At 39.5% G+C, this 19196-nt stretch overlaps 1 protein-coding gene across 4 annotated transcripts in view; it reads left to right on the forward strand.

Annotated features, from left to right (window-relative positions):
• The first annotated feature begins 4256 nt into the window (after positions 1-4256).
• SPECC1L (sperm antigen with calponin homology and coiled-coil domains 1 like) overlaps positions 4257-19196 on the forward strand; it is a 108547-nt gene continuing 93607 nt past the window's right edge. For 3 of the 4 annotated variants that reach the window (XM_058431331.1, XM_032139428.2, XM_032139430.2), the window contains exons 1-2: positions 4257-4475; positions 15431-15584. In XM_058431331.1, the coding sequence (XP_058287314.1) occupies positions 4323-4475; positions 15431-15584 (307 nt within the window). In that variant the 5' untranslated portion in view covers positions 4257-4322. Of the gene's footprint in view, positions 4476-15430; positions 15585-19196 lie in introns of those variants that run through there. The other variant, XM_058431332.1, reaches the window with a different exon arrangement.

Here is a 19196-nt window from a genome sequence, read left to right on the forward strand (position 1 = left end):
TTTATTATAAAATAGTCTTCGTGTTAGGTGATTTTTGTCCACCTATAGGTTAATGTAAGTGGTCTGAGCATGTTTAAGATAGGCTAGGCTAAGCTATGACATTCAATAGGTAAAGTGTATTAAATGCATTTTTGACTCATGATATTTTCAACTTAGGATATTTTTATTCCATCATAAGTTGAGGAGCATCTGTATGTATAGGCAAAAACATAGTATATATGGAGTTGGGCAATATCTGCATTTTTAGGCATCCGTAGGGGTCCTTGAAACATATCCCCCTCGGATAAAGGGGAAGCATTTGTATATAACAAGATCCTTATTAAAGGAATTGGCTCATGCAATTATGGAGGCTGAGAAGTCCCAAGATCTGCACTTGGCCAGCTAGAGATCCAGGAGAGCTGGTGGTGTCATTCTGATCTGGTTCTGAAGGCCTGAAAACCAGGAGAGCCACTGATGTAAGTTTCTGTCTGAAATCCAGCAGGCTTTAGACCCAAGGAAAACCAATGTTTGTTTCAGTTTGAGGGAGGGCAAGCAGAGATGTCCCATCTCAGCAGTCAAGCGGGAGGGGTTCCCTCTTACTTAGCTGTTTTGTTCTATTTAGGTCTACAGTTGATGAGATGAGGCCCACCCACATTAGGGAAGTTAATCTGCTTTAGACAGTCCATTGAGTAAAAGGTTAATTTCATCCAGAAACACCCTCACAGAGACACACAGAGTAATATTTGACCAGATGTCTGGGCACCCCATGATGCAGTCAGATTGACACATAAATTAACCATCATACTAAGAGTGATTCACCTTTTTAGGTAAATGAAGAATTAATCACATTATTGATAGCATTCATGACAGATAGTGTGGTATCTGAGTTGCCAAAATGACATACCCAAATGAAAAGTATTTGTAGCTGTGAAATTCGGTGATTCAACTTAGAGATGTGGATTTCTGACCATTTTAGTCCTAATATAGTCCTGCCTGAAAATTTACATATTGAAATTTGTATTTATTTTCTTAAAAATTGTTTTTATATTATAGTTGCTGTGTTAAGTAGATATTTTTGGAATATATATGTAATAAGTTATTTCTGAATTTTATTCCAGGATAGTAAAGGTATATTTTCAATAGTTTTTAAAGAACGGGGGTGAGACATGGTGGTTCACACTTGTAATCCCAGCTATTCGGGAGGCTGAGATGGGAGGATCCATTGAGCTTGGAAGGTCAAGGCTGCAGTGAGCTATGACTGCACCACTGCACTCCAGCATGGGTGACAGAGTAAGACCCTGTCTCAAAAAAAAAAGGTGCACAGTGGGTATTTGGGTCTGATATGGCTAAGAACCAGAGGTCTAAGTGATCTCAAGCTGCCAGCCTCCTTGAACAGTTTGCATCTCAGCACCTTTAAAGCTTTGACTGTGTTTCTTTTCTCCTCTTGGACCTCTGCAAAACCATAATCTTTCTCTTTGTCACATATTTTACAGCGTTGGGATATATTTTCCAGAAGTCCTTGTTCGACTTACAATGTTTTTATGAAAAACTTATTGTTGTTTTTTTTAATTTTAGCTTTATTGATATGTAATTTATATGTCATACAATGCACTTATTTAAAGTGTAAAACTTAGTGGTTTTCAATATATTCACAGGATTGTGCAACCATAATCTAATGTTAGGACTTTGCATCACTCCAAAAAGAAACCCTGTATCCATTAGTAGCCAGCCTCTATACTCCCTACCCCAACCCCTGGCAATCACTCATATTCTTTTTATCTCTATGGATTTGTTTCTGCTAGATAATTTGTGTAAATGGAATCATATAATACATGGTCCTTTGTGGCATTCCTGTTTTTTTGTTCTTTATTTAAAAAAAAAAAAACAACAGGATACATTTGCAGAACATGCAGGTTTGTTACATAGATATACGAGTGCCATGGTGGTTTGCTGCACCTATTGATCCATCCTCTAAGTTCTCTCCCCTTGTTCCCCACCCCACAACAGGCCCTGGTGTGTGTTGTTCCCTTCTCTGTGTCCTTGTATTCTCATTTTTCAACTCCACTTATGAGCAAGAACATGCAGTGTTTGGTTTTCTGTTCCTGTGTTTGCTGAGGATGATGGCTTCCAGCTTCATCCATGTCCCTCCAAAAGACATGATCTCATTCCTTCTTATGGCTGCATAGTATTCCATGGTGTATATGTACCACATTTTCTTCATCCAGTCTATCATTGATGGGCATTTGGGTTGGTTCCATGTCTTGCTATTGTAAACAGTGCTGCAATAAACATACCATGTGCATGTATCTTTATAGTAGAATGATTTGTATTCCTTTGAGTATATACCCAGTAATGGGATTGCTGGGGTATTTCTGGTTCTAGATCCTTGAGGAATCACCATACTGTCTTCCACAATGGTTGAAGTAATTTACATTTCCACCAACAGTGTAAAAGCATTCCTATTTCTCCACAGCCTTGCCAGCATCTGCTGTTTCTTGACTTTTTAATCATTGCAATCCTGAATGGCATGAGATGTTATCTCATTGTGGTTTTGATTTGCATTTCTCTGATGATCAGTGATGTTGATATATAGACCAATAGAACAGAACAGTGATGTTGATATATAGACCAATGGAACAGAACAGAGACCTCAGAAATGACACCACACATCTACAACCGTCTGATCTTTGACAAACCTGAAAAAAATAAGCAATAGGGAAAGGATCTTCTATTCATTAAATGGTACTGGGAAAACTGGGTAGCTGTATGCAGAAAACTGAAACTGGACCCCTTCCTTAAACCTTATAAAAAATTTAACTCAAGCTGGATTAAAGACTTAAATGTAGAACCCAAAACCATAAATATCCTAGGAGAAAACCTAGGCAATACCATTCAGGACATAGACACGGGCAAAGACTTCATGACGAAAACACCAAAAGCAATTGCAACAAAAACCAAAATTGACAAATGGGATCTAAGTAAATTAAAGAGCTTCTGCACAGCAAAAGAGACTATCATCAGAGCAAACAGGCAACCTACAGAATGGGAGAAAATTTTTGCAATCTACCCATCTAACAAAGGTCTAATATCCAGAATTTACAAGTAACTGAAACAAATTTAAAAAAAGAAAACAACCCCATCAAAAATTGGGCAAAGGATATGAACAGACACTTCTCAAAAGAAGACATTTACTTGGTCTTCTTTTATTTGGTACAGATGCTCCTTTATTTAACATGGGGTTACATCCTTAAACCCTTCGTAAGTTGACAATGTCATGAGTTGAAAATATATTTATTATACCTAACGTACTGAACATCGTAGCTTAGCCTAACCTACCTTAAACATGGTCGGAACACTTAAATTAGTCTACAGTTAGACAGAATCATCTAACACAAAGCCTATTTTATAATAAAGTGTTGAATATCTTATGTAATTTATTGAGTGCAGTACTGACAGTGAAAAACAGAATGGTTGTGTGGGTACTCTGAAGTATGGTTTCTAAAGGTTTATTGCTTTCACATCATTGTAAAGTTGAAACATTGTAAAGTTTAAAAATAGTAAGTCGGGTCATCTATGTATTGTTTTCAAGGTTCACCCATGTTATAAGATATATCAGGGCTGGGCATGGTGGCTCACGCCTATAATCCCAGCACTTTGGGAGGCCATGGCGGGCGGATCACGAGGTCAGGAGATCGAGACCATCCTGGCTAACACGGTGAAACCCCGTCTCTACTAAAAATACAGGCGGGCGCCTGTAGTCCCAACTACTAGGGAGGCTGAGGCAGGAGAATGGTGTGAACCCTGGAGGTGGAGCTTGCAGTGAGCTGAGATAGCACCACTGCACTCCAGCCTGGGCGACAGAGCAAGACTCCGTCTCAAAAGAATTTTTCAACTTTTCTGTAGTGACATCTAGCTTTCAAACAGTTTTATCACATGGTAAAATTCTTCGAGGCTGGGCGCGGTGGCTCACGCTTGTAATCCCAGCACTTTGGGAGGCCGAGGCGGGCGGATCACGAGGTCAGGAGATCGAGACCATGGTGAAACACCGTCTCTACCAAAAATACAAAAAATTAGCCGGGCGTGGTGGCGGGCGCCTGTAGTCCCAGCTACTCGGAGAGGCTGAGGCAGGAGAATGGCGTGAACCCGGGAGGCGGAGGTTGCAGTGAGCCGAGATCGCGCCACTGCACTCCAGCCTGGGTGACAGAGCAAGACTCCGTCTCAAAAAAAAAAAAAATTCTTCGAAAACAAATTTCTAAAGAGCTTCCTTCCAGTTATGTTCTCAGTGTAATGCCATTTTTTCCCACAGATTTGCTTATAAATGCATCACGAAGAGGCAGTCCAGAATGAAGAAAGCAAACAGGAGTGTTGGCTCAGTGCCTAAAGTGTCTGCAATAAGTAAAACGCAAACAGCAGAAAAAATTAAACCTGAAAACAGCTCTTCAGCATCTACGGGAGGCAAACTTGTAAAACCTGGAACAGCAGCATCATTGTCGAAGGTATTCATGTGATGTTTGAATACATGATGGGTTTTTGGAGGACTGAATTTAAATATGATGTTTAATATATTAAATGAGCATTTTCATGGGTGTGCCCTCTTCTGGTACTGGGAACACTTGGCCTTTGAAGAGAGCTTACAGTGGGGTGGACCTAATTGCTGTTTTTGGTCTGTCTTTTTGAATGAAACCAGACAATAGGCTTGTTTATGAAACAATAATTGAGCACCTGCCTTGTGCAGGATGCTGTGATTGTGTGAGCTGGAGGTACAGTCTGCCTTCAGGGAGCTTGTGGAGGAAAGGATGGAGGCAAGGCACAAACATGAATAATGAAAATACCCAGGGAGAATGTCAGATACCCTGGGAGAGCAGTAAAGCATTGTGAACAGTTTCAGGTAAGTAAATATTGTTTCAAGCCTGGGAAGGTTTTATTAAAATATCATGTGAGCCAAGTCTAGCAGTCCTGTGACCCCTAGACAGGTGTTTTTATCTGCCTGTCTCCCTCACCTTCACCACCACAAATTGCTGTTCTTCTTCTGGCAGCTGGTCCACGATGATGGTGATGATGATTATTATTACCATTTTTTAAAAAAGAGATGAGATATTATGATTATTATTACCATTTTTTAAAAAAGAGATATTATGATTATTATTACTATTACCATTTTTTAAAAAAATAGATGAGCTCTGTGTTGCCCAGGCTGGTCTCCTGGGTTCAGTGGATCCTCCTGCCTCAGCCTCTCGAGTAGCTGGACTAGGGGTGTGCGTATGCATGCACAACTGGAAACATGATCTGTTCATTCCAGGCAGGGCCCTGATAGATCATGGCTTAATTATTTTAAGAAGGAACTCAGGAACAGCCGAAGAGGAACTTCCTTTTATGTGTAGAAAGATCTAACAGGAAATGCTGGTTTTTCTATTCTAAGGTTGTTGGAACTGAACCCAGGCTTATTCCCTTGGCTCGGAGATGCACACAGATTTTCTCCTTGCTATGGCCCTGATGAATTGTTAGGTATCATTCTGTAACCTGGAGGATGGTACCAGGAATAGACCCTTGCCCAGCTTCCATTGTCTCAGTGAACACACTGAATCATTTTGTTGGTGGCAGTGCTGCTCCTCTTTGGTGTAAGACAGGTGGCTTTTTCTGACCTAACTGGTTATTCAGTTGCTGGGGCTCTCTGGCGTGGAGTGCCTGTGTGACTAGGTGACCTGTTATTTATGTGACTGGAAGAACAGGTTGAAATGTTGACATTAGATGTGCACTGCTGCCTTCCTTCTGTGGCCTCTTCGTCAGAGGCAGGGCAGTGTCTTTGGAGGTTTACTATGGAATGTGCACTGAGCAGGCATGTTACATCTTCTGAGTCTTGGATCTGGAGTTGCTGGGAATTTGGTCTTGAACAGTGAGTACTTTTCCACTGTAAAGCAAAACTGTACACTTACTCTTGCCAGCACATGCCAGCTGTCTGCAGCTTTGGCTCTGCTGCGTTGACAAGTTTGTTTAAGTAGGGTGTGAGAGAGAGAGAGAGTGTGTGTGTGTAGCAGGAAGGTCAGGGCAGAGGTAAAGCTATTTGGCAACACTTTTCCTGGAGTGGAGCAATTGCCTTCGCTTAAGAGAGGGGAAGGAAAAAGTCATTAAATGGAGATTAAAGTAAAAACAGAGAAGGAAAGAAGAAAATAGTGAAAGAAAACAATGGAAAACATTGAAGGGCTTTGAGACCCCACAGTGTTATTTCATTTTTCTAACTTTTTTTTTTCCTGTGCTTCTCTGGCACCTAGATACTTCCTACAATTTGAATTCCTTTAACTGACATGGAGCATTGATGATTAACCAGATGAATGAAGTGTTTGGCTTAATTGTTGAGACAGCATATGCACACACCCATTCATTTATGGACACCCACACCTGTGTGTCTGTCACTGCACAATATTCTCATGACTCTCTTCTTGTAGTGACAGGGTACACGATATGCATTTCTTCACCTCTCATTTCAAGTATTGTTTGAGGCTAGATGTAGTTGAGGGTTAAGGGGAAGGACTCTTTTGATCCAGAACATTTCACTGCTGGTTGGAGCTTTTGTAAATACAAAACACTACTGCTGCTCACAGTGAGTTTTGAGGACATTATTCCCACTTCTGTCAGGATCTGTGTCATTGGGCTTGCAGCCTTTGTATGCTTAATTCTCTTTTGTCACAGTCAGTGGAGAGGATTATTTTCCATGTAGAGAGGGTTTCCTGCATGCCTGCACTTTGCAGGGTTCACTTACTGTTCAGGTTGTTCATGATTAGTTCTTTTGAAGTAATATACTTTTCCATTATACTGATGATAATTTTTTCTAAAAATTTACAGACATGAATTAGTAAGCTTCAGTTAGAATCTATAATTGATAACTCTCCATGATTATTTGTGGTCATACAGTGTAAACGTTTGTTAATAGTATGAACAATCCACCTCTGAAACTTGAAAATTAAAATTTGATAACAAATCTTCAGATTTGAGAGAAAGATGCAGACTGTGAAACTTGGGCTTGACCTGGAGAAGTATATGTACCTGGTTGTAATATTTCATTATTTGTGTCCGGAATGCTTGTACCAAATTATTTGCATTTTGCATCAGTTATAAAGAGTAGGCTGAACATTTATTCCTTCATCAATTTCATGTTTTTAGACTTACCGATGGGGGATGTTTATGTGTGGGAATGCACATGCCTTTACAGAATTTTGTAGCAAAAATTAAAAGAAATAGGGAAAAATAGCAGAGAGCCTGCTAGTAGCTTAGGGTAAAAGGTAAGTTGGAAAATGCAGAGTTGTGTTCTGTTTTGTTTTTACTTTTTTTGTTGAAGTAAAACATACGTACAGCAAAGTCCACAAAGCATAAGTGTTGAGCTTAGTGAATCATGACAAAATGAAACATACCCTACAGTCACCACCTAGTTCAAGAAACAGAACATACCTGCCCCTCAGAAGCTTCCACCGTGCCTCTGCTTAATCATTGCCTTTCCTGTCCTCCCCCAAAGTAACTACCATTCTAACTTCTAGCACCAGAGATGATTTTTGCCAGTTTTTGATCTTTACAGGAACGTAGTCATACACTATGTTCTTTTTATATGTGTCTGGTTTCTTATCCGTACTGTTGCATCTAGAAGCGGTCACTTTTCATTGCTGGTTAGTAATCCGTGGGATGAATATACCACAGTTTGTTCATCTCTTCTACTATCGGCAGACTTTTGGAGTTTCTTCTCTGTGGCTATGAGTATTATTGTTATGAACATTCTTATACATACGTATTAATACACATGTGCACCCATTTGTGTTCTAGAACGAGGAGTGAAATTACTGGACCATAGGGTATACCTGTGTTCAGCTTTAATATTATAGATAGAAGGAAATAATTTCTCAAGGTGGTTACCAGTTTACACTCCTGGTTACTTCACATTCTCTCCTGTACTTAAATTGTTACTCCTTTCATGTTAAGCACTCATGGATGTATAAAGGGATGGAGCAGTGGCATTAATTTGCATCGTTACCAGTAAGATTGAATACCTTTTCATACAGTCTTTTTTTTTTTTTTTTTTTTTTGAGATGGAGTTTCACTCTTGTTGCCCAGGCTGGAGTGCAATAGCGCCATCTCCACCTCCTGGGTTCAAGCGATTCTCCTGCCTCAGCCTCCCAAGTAGCTGGGATTACAGGCATGTGCCATCACGCCTGGCTAATTTTTTGTATTTTTAGTAGAGATGGGGTTTCTCCATGTTGGTCAGGCTGGTCTTGAACTCCTGACCTCAGGTGATCCACCCACCTCGGCCTCCCAAAGTGCTGGAATTACAGGCCTGAGCCACTGCACCCAGCCTTATACATTCTTTTTATGTGCTCAGTGGACATTTAGACCCTCTTCTATTAAGTGCCTGTTCAAGTCACTTGCCCATTTTTCTGTTGTTTTTTTTTTTTTCAAACTTTTTTTTATTGTGGAAAAATACATATAACATTCATCACCTTGGCCTTTTAATTTTTAATTACAATTTTTTAATTTTTTTAAGAGATGGAGTCTCACTCTGTTGCCTGTCCAGGCTGGAGTGCAGTGGCATGATCCTAGCTCACTGCAGCCTTGAACTCCTGGGCTCAAGCGGTCTTCGGGCTTCAGCCTCCTGAGTAGCTAGGATTACAAATGTGTGTCACCATACCCAGCTAATCAAAACAAAATTTTTTTTAGAGACAGGGTCTCACTTTTTTACCCTGGCTGGTCTCTAACTCCTTGGCCTCAAGTAATTCTCCTGTGAAGGTGGGATTTTAGGTGTGAGCCACTGTGCCCAGCCATCTTAACAATTTTTAAGTGTGCAGTTCAGTTCCGTTAAATACATTTACATTGTTGGGCAACCATCGTCACCATCCATCTCCAGAACTTGTCATCTTGCTAAACTGAATCTCTGTACCCATTATATAATGACTCCTCATTCCCTCTTCTCTCCAATGCCTGACAACCACCATTCTACTTTCTGTCTCTATGAATTTCACTGCTCTAGCTACTTTATGTAAGTGGAATCATACACCACTTGTTCTGTGTCTGGCTTATTTAACTTAGCATCGTGTCCTCAAGGTTCATCCACGTTGTAGCATGTGTCAGAATTCCTTCCATTTTTAAGGCTCAGTAGTATTCATTGTATGTATATGCTATATTTTGTTTAGCCATTCATCTCTCAGTGAACACTTGCGTTGCTTCCACCTTTTGGCTACTGTGGATAGTGCTGCTATGAATATGGGTGTACAAAGATCTCTTCAAGGCCCTGCTTTCAATTTTGAGGGGGGGTATATGCCCATAGGTGGAATTGCTACATCATATGGTAAGTCCATTTTTAATTCTTTAAGGAACTGCCTATTGTTTCTTGCTGCTAGCAGCTACACCATTTGCAGTACGTAAGGGTTCCAATTTTTTCACGTTCCTCTGCAATGGTTGTTATTTTGTTTTTTGATAGTATCCATTCTAGTGGGTGTGAGAGGGTACAGTGTCTTTTTGCACTGATTTGTGGTTCTTTACCTCTTCTAGATGTGAGCCCTTTATCATTTATACATGCTGCATGTATATTCCCTCACTCTGCCTTGCTTTCTCTCTCTCCCCTCCCCTCCCCTCCCCTTCATAAAGGTATGATACCTTTAAAGGTATCTTCATGAACAGCAGTTATTTTAATGTAGCCCAATTTATTAATCTTTTCTTTATGGGGTATGTGTGTCTGTGTGTGTATGTGAGAGTGCATGTGTGTGTGTGTGTATGTGTGTATGTATGTACGTGTATGTGTGTATGTGTTTTGTTTAAGAAATCTTAACCCATCCCTAGGTCAGATGAAATAGTTGCCTATATTTTTTTCTTTTTCTTTTTGTAGAAACAAGGTCTCACTATGTTGCCCAGGCTTGTCTCAATCTCCTGATTGCAGGAGATCCTTCTGTCTCACCCTCCCAAAGCCTTGGGATTATAGGTGTGAGCCACCATGCCTGGCCCCTATTTTTTTTTTCTAAAAGTGTTTTTCTAAATTTCATATTTAGATCCTCAATCTGTCTGCAAATAATCATGTAAAATCTTTTTGTTTTGAAATAATTTTAGACTTACAGAAAAGCTGAAGGACTAATACAAAGAATTCCAGTATACTCTATCAAGATTCCTCATAATGTTAACCTGTGATGATTATCCCTTCCCTGTATATACCATGTATACACACATAGTTTTTTGGGGGGTGGGGGGGCTGTTTCAGCATGAACTATAGACATAATGCTCCTTTACTGCTGAATATTTCAGTGTGTATTTCCAGAAAGACAAGGACATTCTTTTTTATAACCATAGTAATAACATTGATAGGATGCTAATATCTAATGTATAGCCTTTCATTAAATTTTGCCAATTGTGCTAATTTCAGATATAGCAAAAGAGAAAAAAAAAATCTGTTTTCTGGCCCAGGATCCAATCCAGGATTATGTATTGCATTTAGTTGTTATGCTCCTCATCCTCTTTAAATTTGGAATAGTTTCTCACTCTGTCTTTTATCACCTTGACATTTCTAAAGAGCAAAAGGCAGTTATTTGATAGACTGCCCTCCAGATTTGGGTTTGGTAATATTTCCTTGTGATTAGATTTGGGCTATGCATTTTAGGCAGGAATACCACAGAAGTGTATGGAAACAGATGGCTTCCATGTTTTCCATTGTGGGGGATGTTAACTTCCTTTGGCTGGGTTTCTCCACTGTCAGGTTACTGTGTTCCCTCTTGTAATTAATAAGTAGCTTGTCAGAGATACTTTGAAACTTTGTACATATATCTATCCATTTTTCACCAGACTTTTCACCCTGGTTTTAGCATTTTTTTGGATAGTTCTTTCCCAAATCAGTTAGTACTGTGATTTTTGCCACATGGTAATTTTCTAATTCTGTCATTCCTTCTACATGTGTTAGTTGGCATTCTGCTATCAAGGAAGAGTTTTTACTTTCCCTTGGTTTATATATTCATTTAGATTATTGTAAATTCATAGATTCTTAGTGGGGTATAAATTATTAGGATCATTTAGTTTTATGCCTAGATTATCCCTGATTTGTCCACTGGGAGCCCCGTCAGGCTGGTTCCTGTGTCCTTTTGACATGTTCCTATTACTCTTTGAGCACTTCCTTCATTTCTGGCGCAGTAAGTTTTGTACCTTTTCAGTCCCAGCCCTAGAATCAGCCATTTCTTCGAGGAGGCCTTATTCTTTTTAGTGGAAGATAGTACTTAAAAACCAAGACCTGGAGGTTAGGTATGTTCATTGCTTTTGGGACACACGCACATGCACACGTATCTATGTCAATTTCTGTATCTGTATCTATTAAAATGTGTGAGTTCACACTGATATTTCCAGTTCCATTGACTTAAAAGTTTCATAACAGCCTTTCCACATGCTATAATTGTAATCCATTTATTCAACACTGAAACACCTGGCTTCTACAGCCTATATTTACTTATTTTCTCCACCCTAGAATGTACAGAAAATAGTTTTAGAATTATCTGTACAACTGTGAAAAACAATTTATCAACTGCAATTTTTTTTTTTTTTTTTTTGAGAGCCTAGCTCTGTCGCCAGGCTGGAGTACAGTGGCAAGATTTCGGCTCACTGCAACCTCCGCCTCCCAAGTTCAAGCGATTCTCCTGCCTCAGGCTCCTGAGTAGCTGGGATTACAGGCACATGCTGCCACGCCCAGCTAATTTTTGTGTTTTTAGTAGAGACGGCGTTTCACCATGTTGGCCAGGCTGGTCTTGAACTCCTGACCTCGTGATCTACCCACCTCGTCCTCCCAAAGTGCTGGGATTACAGGCGTGAGCCACTGCGACCGGTCTGAAGTTCTGTATTTGCATACTTTTGTCTTTGGCTTGAGAGTTTGAGGATTTATGGTCAAAATACTACCATGTTGAAAAAATACTTGGGTTGTGTTGTTCATTTGAAATACAGTTAGTCTGTTTGTTCCTATCCTATTCCATTTTAGGCTTCTCCTATCTTTATTTAAATTGTATTTACTTGTTTATTTTCAGCATATGAAACACTAACATGGCTCCGCGAGTCAGAACTATATGAGAAGATATGTTCAGAAAAGTGCCCCTCCCCTCCCCTGTTCCCTCTTACGCGGTTCCCACCCATCCCAGAGGTTAACAGGCAATTTAGTTTTTGTTTATTCTTCTCATGTTTCTTTTTGCATAAATGAGCAAATACACATTTTTGACTTCCTTTTTTACACTAAAGGTGGCAAAATATATTCTTTTGCGCTCTGTTAATCTTTTCACTTAATGTACTCTAGAAATCTCTCTCCATACCAATTGGTAGCAGTCTTTCTTATTTTTTTGTTGCTGTTTAATACCTCATTGTATTCACTAAAGTATACTGCATATGCTTTCCTGTGTATATATAGGCATTTAAGGCGTACCAGTATTTTGCAATAAAAAACAATGCTGCAGTGAATAATTAGCCATGTGCACATGTATTTTTGTATTATTGGAGGTGTATCTTCAGGTTAAATTCCTAGAAGTGAAGTTGCTGGGGAGAAGGTAAATACATGTGTAGCTTTGTTAGATATTGCATGATTCCTTTCATAAGGCTTATGTCAAGGTGCATCCCATCAGCAACTAAGGAGAGTGCCTGTTTCCCCATATTCTTCCCAAAAGAGCATGTTTACCAATCTGTTAAGTGACAAGTGCTGCTTAATTTGCATTTCTCTCATTATGAGTTAGGTTGATCATCATTTTCTCTCTCTCTCTCTGTGTGTGTGTGTGTGTGTGTGTGTGTGTGTAAACTGATTGTGTGATTCATTCATTTTGTTCATTTTTCTGTCTTATTTTTGGTCATTTCCCCTCAATTTTAAAGCATTCTGTGTTAGGGACCTTAACCATTTATTTGTGAGATATTGCAAATATACTTTCCCAGTTTTTTATGTTTTAAAATTCTATTTATGATAATTTTTTGGTCGTACAAAACATTTTAACATTTTTTTAATTAAAAGGATTTTTTATTTTTAAGATTTTAATTTTTATGTAGTCACATCTATCAAGTCTTTATGATTTTAGATTTAAAATCATAGTTAGAAAACCTTGGACTTTATGTTTGATATGGTGTGAAATAGGTCTCAGCATTTATTTTTGCCCCCTTTGTGTATACACTTGACCTAGCACCATTTTCTGGAAAACTCTTGTTTTCCGCCTTGCTGCCTTGGTTATAAATCCAGTGTGTATAAATATTCAGTTTCTTTATTGACTCTGTTTCACTAGTTTATTCTTGTTCCAGTGCTGTACTGTCTTAATCATTGTAAGTGCAAAGTTTATGATTTGGTGCCCTTATGTATATTTAACTTTGTCGTTACCCAAAGGCAAATTGTAACCAGAGAAGTGTGATGAGTAGTCCACTTTGACATGACAATGTAGGGTGGTTTTCAATGTAATTATTATCAAATGGAAGAATTTAACTTACGGAGGAAGAAAGATTAGTTCAAAGATAATTTTACTTTTATTAGCAGGATACAAAAGAAGATTGAAAATATAAGAATGTGTCGAGTTTATTTACTGGCTATTTACTGGCTAATAGAGGAGGGACAAATTGGCAGGAAAGTGATATGACTTTCATTGTGTGACTTTTCGGCATCATAGTTGATGGCCAGTTTCTGTGAACAGAAACAAGTCTTAAAGAATATAAACAGGCCAGGCATGGTAGCTCACACTTGTAATCCCAGCAGTTTGGGAGGCCGAGGTGGGCAGATCACTTGAAGCCAGGAGTTCGGGACCAGCCTGGCCAACATGGCAATACCCCATCTCTACTAAGAATATAAAAATTAACTGAGCATGGTGGCGCATGCCTGTAGTCCTAGGTACTCAGAAGGCTGAGGTGGGAGAATCACTTGTGCCCAGGAAGTGGAGATTGCAGTGAGCTGAGATCATGCCAGTGCACTCCAGCCTCAGTGACAGAGTGAGACTTTGTCTCAAAAAAAAAAAAAAAAAAAGAAGATGAACAGTCCTTGAAATTAATGCAGTGTTTTCTTCTCTTTTTATATATTCTAGATTTCATAATGTAACAGCCCTTAATTACCAGAGTTGAATTCTGTTTAATTCATTGAAAATATCCCTTTTTCTGCCTCTTTTTTGGGGGGCGGGTGGGGACAGGGTCTCACTCTGTTGCCTAGGCTGGAGTACAGTGGCGTGATCACAGCTCAGTGCAGCTTTGACCTCCTGGGCACAAGCGATCCTCTCACTTCAACCTTCCCAATAACTGGGACTACAGGCATGTGCCACTTTGCCCAGGTAATTAGTTTTTAAATTTTTTATAGAAACGGAATCTCCCTATTTTGCCCAGGCTGGTGTTGAATTCCTGGGCTCAAGTGATCCACCTCGGCCTCCCAAAATGCTAAGATTACAGGCATGAGCCACTGTGCCCAGCTTTTTCTGCCTCTTTTTAACCTAATGGTACTGTATTAGAACTTTGATAATTAAGTAACAGAAATATGCTTCATATGGAGTCACTGACGTTTAGAACTGGAAGAGACTTTAGAGATTAGTTACTTATGAACTATCTTAACTTACAGAAATGAATTCAGTATGATTATCTGAGAGAGGGCATGGTTCCAGATAGAAGATAGTGTAAATCAGTTGGCTAACTCTTGCCAAAGAGAAAACTTTTGGGTTCTTTTGTTAAAAAGTAGTTTTTCTCTTTTTTTCCCCCACGTATCTTTAACTGCTCTGTGTTCCCTTCATTTCTAGGAGAAGTAAAAACGTTTCTTCACTACTTTTTAGAATAATAAACTTACAGCCAATTTATTATCCACAGTGTTTTTTTAAGGCTCATGTTTTTTAAATTGCCTGTATAAAATATAAATATTGCAGATGGTCTTTCTCAAGTAATAACGATCATTTAGACAGCAGAACCCTTTCTCAAACTGTAAAGTCTCTAGTTTTTTATTAATATATTATGCATGTTTTAGAAAATACCTCCTTTCGATTGTGACTAAAATTTGACTACTACAGAATTATAAGGTAAAAAAGATAAATTTCAGAATAAATTCTTTTAGATACTGGCCTCGTCATGGAATCACTTTAGAGCAGTGAAGATTATTTGACTCTCAATGATATTTCTTTCTAGAAATTGCAAGATGACACTTCCTGTGGCATTATAGGACTTTCCCAAGATGTCATGTGCTATCCCCCATCATCTGAATCTAGCGTATGTGGACACATAGCAGGCTTCCATAGTCTTTGATTACATGTACGATTTTATTATTTTAAAAAGTACGTGATTGTTTATAAACCTATAAAGAAGTTCTGTTTCTGTAGCACAGTACGGTGTGCTGCTTAGTACCTGTCAGATAGTTTTGGTAACAGGGCTCTTGAACTTAGTATAAAAGTCATGAGCTTTGTTGAGTCTCAAAGTATCTAATCTTGCTTGATCTAGTAAATTTGTTTTTATTTTCTGTTGCCTCTAGACCAAGAGCAGTGATGACCTTTTAGCTGGAATGGCTGGAGGGGTAACGGTGACTAATGGTGTTAAAGGAAAGAAAAGCACCTGCCCATCTGCAGCACCTTCAGCACCTGCCCCTGCGATGACCACCGTGGAGAACAAATCCAAGATTAGCACAGGTATCAGTGACATTCAGTCTGAGACTTCAACTGCTTTTGTGTTTGAATAGGCAGGATGCATTGGTGTTTACAGTGTTCCATCTAATTATAGGAAATTTTAGACATACAAAAGTAGATGGATTGATATTTCAGCCCAATACGCTCATCACCATTATCAACTCACAGCCAGTTGTAACTCCTTGATACCCACCCTTCCCTCTTATTATTTTGAAGCAGATTCCAGACATCATATCACTTCATCCATAAATATTTTATTATCTTGGAAAGAGAAGGATTTTTTTTTTTTTTTTTTTAAGACGGAGTCTTAGTCACACAGGCTGAAGTGCAATGTGCGATCTTGGCTCACCACAACCTTCGCCTCCCATGTTTAAGCGATTCTCCTGCCTCAGCCTCCTGAGTAGCTGGGATTACAGGCGTGCGCCACCACGCCTGGCTAATTTTTGTATTTTTAGTAGAGATGGGGTTTCACCACGTTGGTCAGGCTGGTCTTGAACTCCTGACCTCGTGATCTGCCTGCCTCGGCCTCCCAAAGTGTTGGGATTACAGGCATGAGCCACCACACCTGGCCAAGGAGAAGAATTCTTTTTTTTTTTTTTCTGAGACAGAGTCTCGCTGTGTCACCCAGACTGCGGTGCACTGGTACGATCTCGGCTAACTGCAAGCTTCACCTCCTAGGTTGACGCCATTCTCCTGCCTCAGCCTCCCGAGTAGCTAGGACTACAGGTGCCCACCACCACGCCCAGCTACATTTTTTTTTTTTTTTGTATTTTTAGTAGAGACAGAGTTTCACCTATTAGCCAGGATGGTCTCGATCTCCTGACCTCGTGATTCACCTGCCTCGGCCTCCCAAAGTGCTGGTATTACAGGCGTGAGCCGCCGTGCCTGGCCAGAGAAGGATTCTTTTAAAAATATAATCATAATACCATTATCAGTCCTTAAAATAACTGATAATCGTTCCTTAAATCATAACTTACTCAATGAGTATTTAAATTTCCAACAGTCTTATAAATATTTTTGTTTTATTTACTGTCTATTTTTATGTTTGGATCAGGGCTCATGTAGGTCCATATATATATAATTGGCTGATGTGTCTCTCAAATCTTCTTTTTTAAAATCTATGGGTTTATCCTGATTCTTGCAGTTTAATTTTTGTGGAAGCTGGTCATATGACCTATAGAGTTTCTGAGCATGTGGATTTTTATATCGCAATATCCCCATGATGTTTTTGCCCATCACACTTTATTGTCTGTATTTATTGTAAATGGCATTGGAGCCTTATGGGACAGTTTCAGGTCCCCTGTCCCCCCATTTTGAAAACAAAACAACCAAAATACAAGACTCTTTCATAGGTGGTGGTGTGTCCACCCATCAGGAAACACAGAGTTTCTGATCGTCCCTCTTTAAATGATGTTAGAAGCCTCTGATCATCAGTGCCTAGATCCATTCATTCTAATTCTGCCATCTTTCTTCATTCAGTAACAGGTATTTGTTTTTAGATTTGATGGAGTTGATAAATTAATTTATCCTACAGTCCAAGGAGTAATGCTCTCATATTTTACTTCTTACATTTATAGAAAAAGAACTTTAAAACTTCTAGTAAACGTAAGATCAAGTGTTTGTAATAAAGCTTATGAAGGCAAATTGTAAAAATTACATCAGATCCTTTTCTGTCATCAAAATTTAGGCTCTTAGCCCCTCTTGTGTGTATTAGACTTTCCTAGCCCAGGATTACCTACTGTCTTCATTTTTACTTTGACTTTATGCAGATTCTTCCTTCCATTTCAGATTGGGTCCCCCTGTTAATGATAATAGGTGTGATTAACAAGAAGGAATATTGAAGTCCTTACTTTGTGATTTACAGGCATGATTTCATTTTATCCTCGTACTGTAACCCTATGAGAACTAGTATCCTCATTTTAGAGATGAGAAAGCTTAAGTGTCTTGGCCAAGGCCATGCATTCATTTGCTCAGTAAATATTTATTGGGGATCTGTTTCAACAAGGCTGGTGGTGAGGCAAGGTCTTTTACTCCCAAGCCTGGGGTCATCGCCACATTTAACATTGCAGCTTATGTGGTAGGAAGGAAATTAAATACTCTTGCCATTTGCATGTCTTCCTGTTTCCTGCCTTTAGAATTGTACTGGGAGAGATTCCATGTGTTTGCATACTTAGTTTCTTGCTGACTGATGCTACCTGACCTCAGGATTCAGTTATCACCTCTCTGGATTAGCTGCCCCAGTATGGCTTTGTACGTTTATTTTATTTTGCTGGGGATGTCATAACAAAATACCACAGACTGGATGGCTTAAGCCACAGAAATTTATTTTCTCAAATCTGGAGGCCAGAAGTCTGAGATGAGGGTGTTAGCAGATTTACTTTTTCCTGAGAGCTCTTTTTTTGTCTTGCAGTCTCCTGAGATCTCTTTTTTTGTCTTGCAGATGACTGCCTTCTCTGTGTCTTCACTGGTTCATCCCTCTGTGTGTGTGTCCTCATCTCCTCCTCTTACAAGAACACCAGTCGTGTTGGATTAGGGCCCACCCTAATGACTTCATCTTAACCTTAATTACCTCTTTAACTTCATTATCCTATCTCCTATTTGAGGTTTTGGGGTTAGGGCTTCAACATATTAATTTTGTGTGTTTTGGGGGGCACAGTTCAGCCTATAACAACATCCTTATTCTTCAGTTCATCTGCTCTACCTTTACCTCCTCCAGTGACTTTCCTAAGACTGTTTGATTTCTGTGTATCAATTCACTTGTCTTTACCTCAGATTATTCTGTCTACTCATTACAGTAATCCAGAGAGGAATTTTTCTTCTTTTATCTTCTTCTATCTTTCAAACATGAACAGATTTTCTTTTTTGTAAGGATTTTTGATTTAGATAAGGATGCAGTACCACTTATGGAACTAGGGAAAGGAATTAATGTTGGGGAAAAAAGTTACCCCAGCCAGGTGCGATGGTGCACACCTGTAATCCCAGCACTTTGGGAGGCCAAGGTGGGCAGATCACTTGAGCCTAGGAGTTCAAGACCAGCTTGGGCAACATGCCCAACGTGGTGAAACCCCGTCTCTACAAAAAATACAAAAATTAGCTGGGTATGGTGGCGCGTGCTTGTAGTCCTAGCTACTAGGGAGGCTGAGGTGGGAGGATCACCTGAGCCTGGGAGGTAGAGTTGCCATGAGCTGTGATGGCACAGCTGCACTCTAGCCTGGGTGACAGAGCCTCAAAAAAAAAGAATTATGCCATCTTTTTCCATTTTTGGCCTCTGTATACAGTTGTTTCTCCCAGTCTGGTTACTTTTGCCTTTGATATCTGTCACGATTTCTTGCCTCTTCTCTGTTCTTACTGCCGCCCCTGAATGTAGGACTTCTTTTACCTCATTGGTCTACCTGCCCACATTCCTCCTCTGCTGCTCTGCTTTCTTCTTTATGTATTCCACTTAGTATCTGTATTAGTCCATTCTCATGCTGCTGTAAAGAACTGCCCCAGACTGAGTAATTTATAAAGAAAAGAGGTTTAATTTACTCACAGGTCCACAGAGATGGGGAGGCCTCTGGAAACTTAGAATTATGGTGGAAGGGGTAGCAAACATGTCCTTCTCCACATAGTGGC

Source organism: Hylobates moloch, unplaced genomic scaffold (genome assembly GCF_009828535.3).
Source record: "Hylobates moloch isolate HMO894 unplaced genomic scaffold, HMol_V3 SCAFFOLD_19, whole genome shotgun sequence".
NCBI lineage: Eukaryota > Metazoa > Chordata > Mammalia > Primates > Hylobatidae > Hylobates > Hylobates moloch.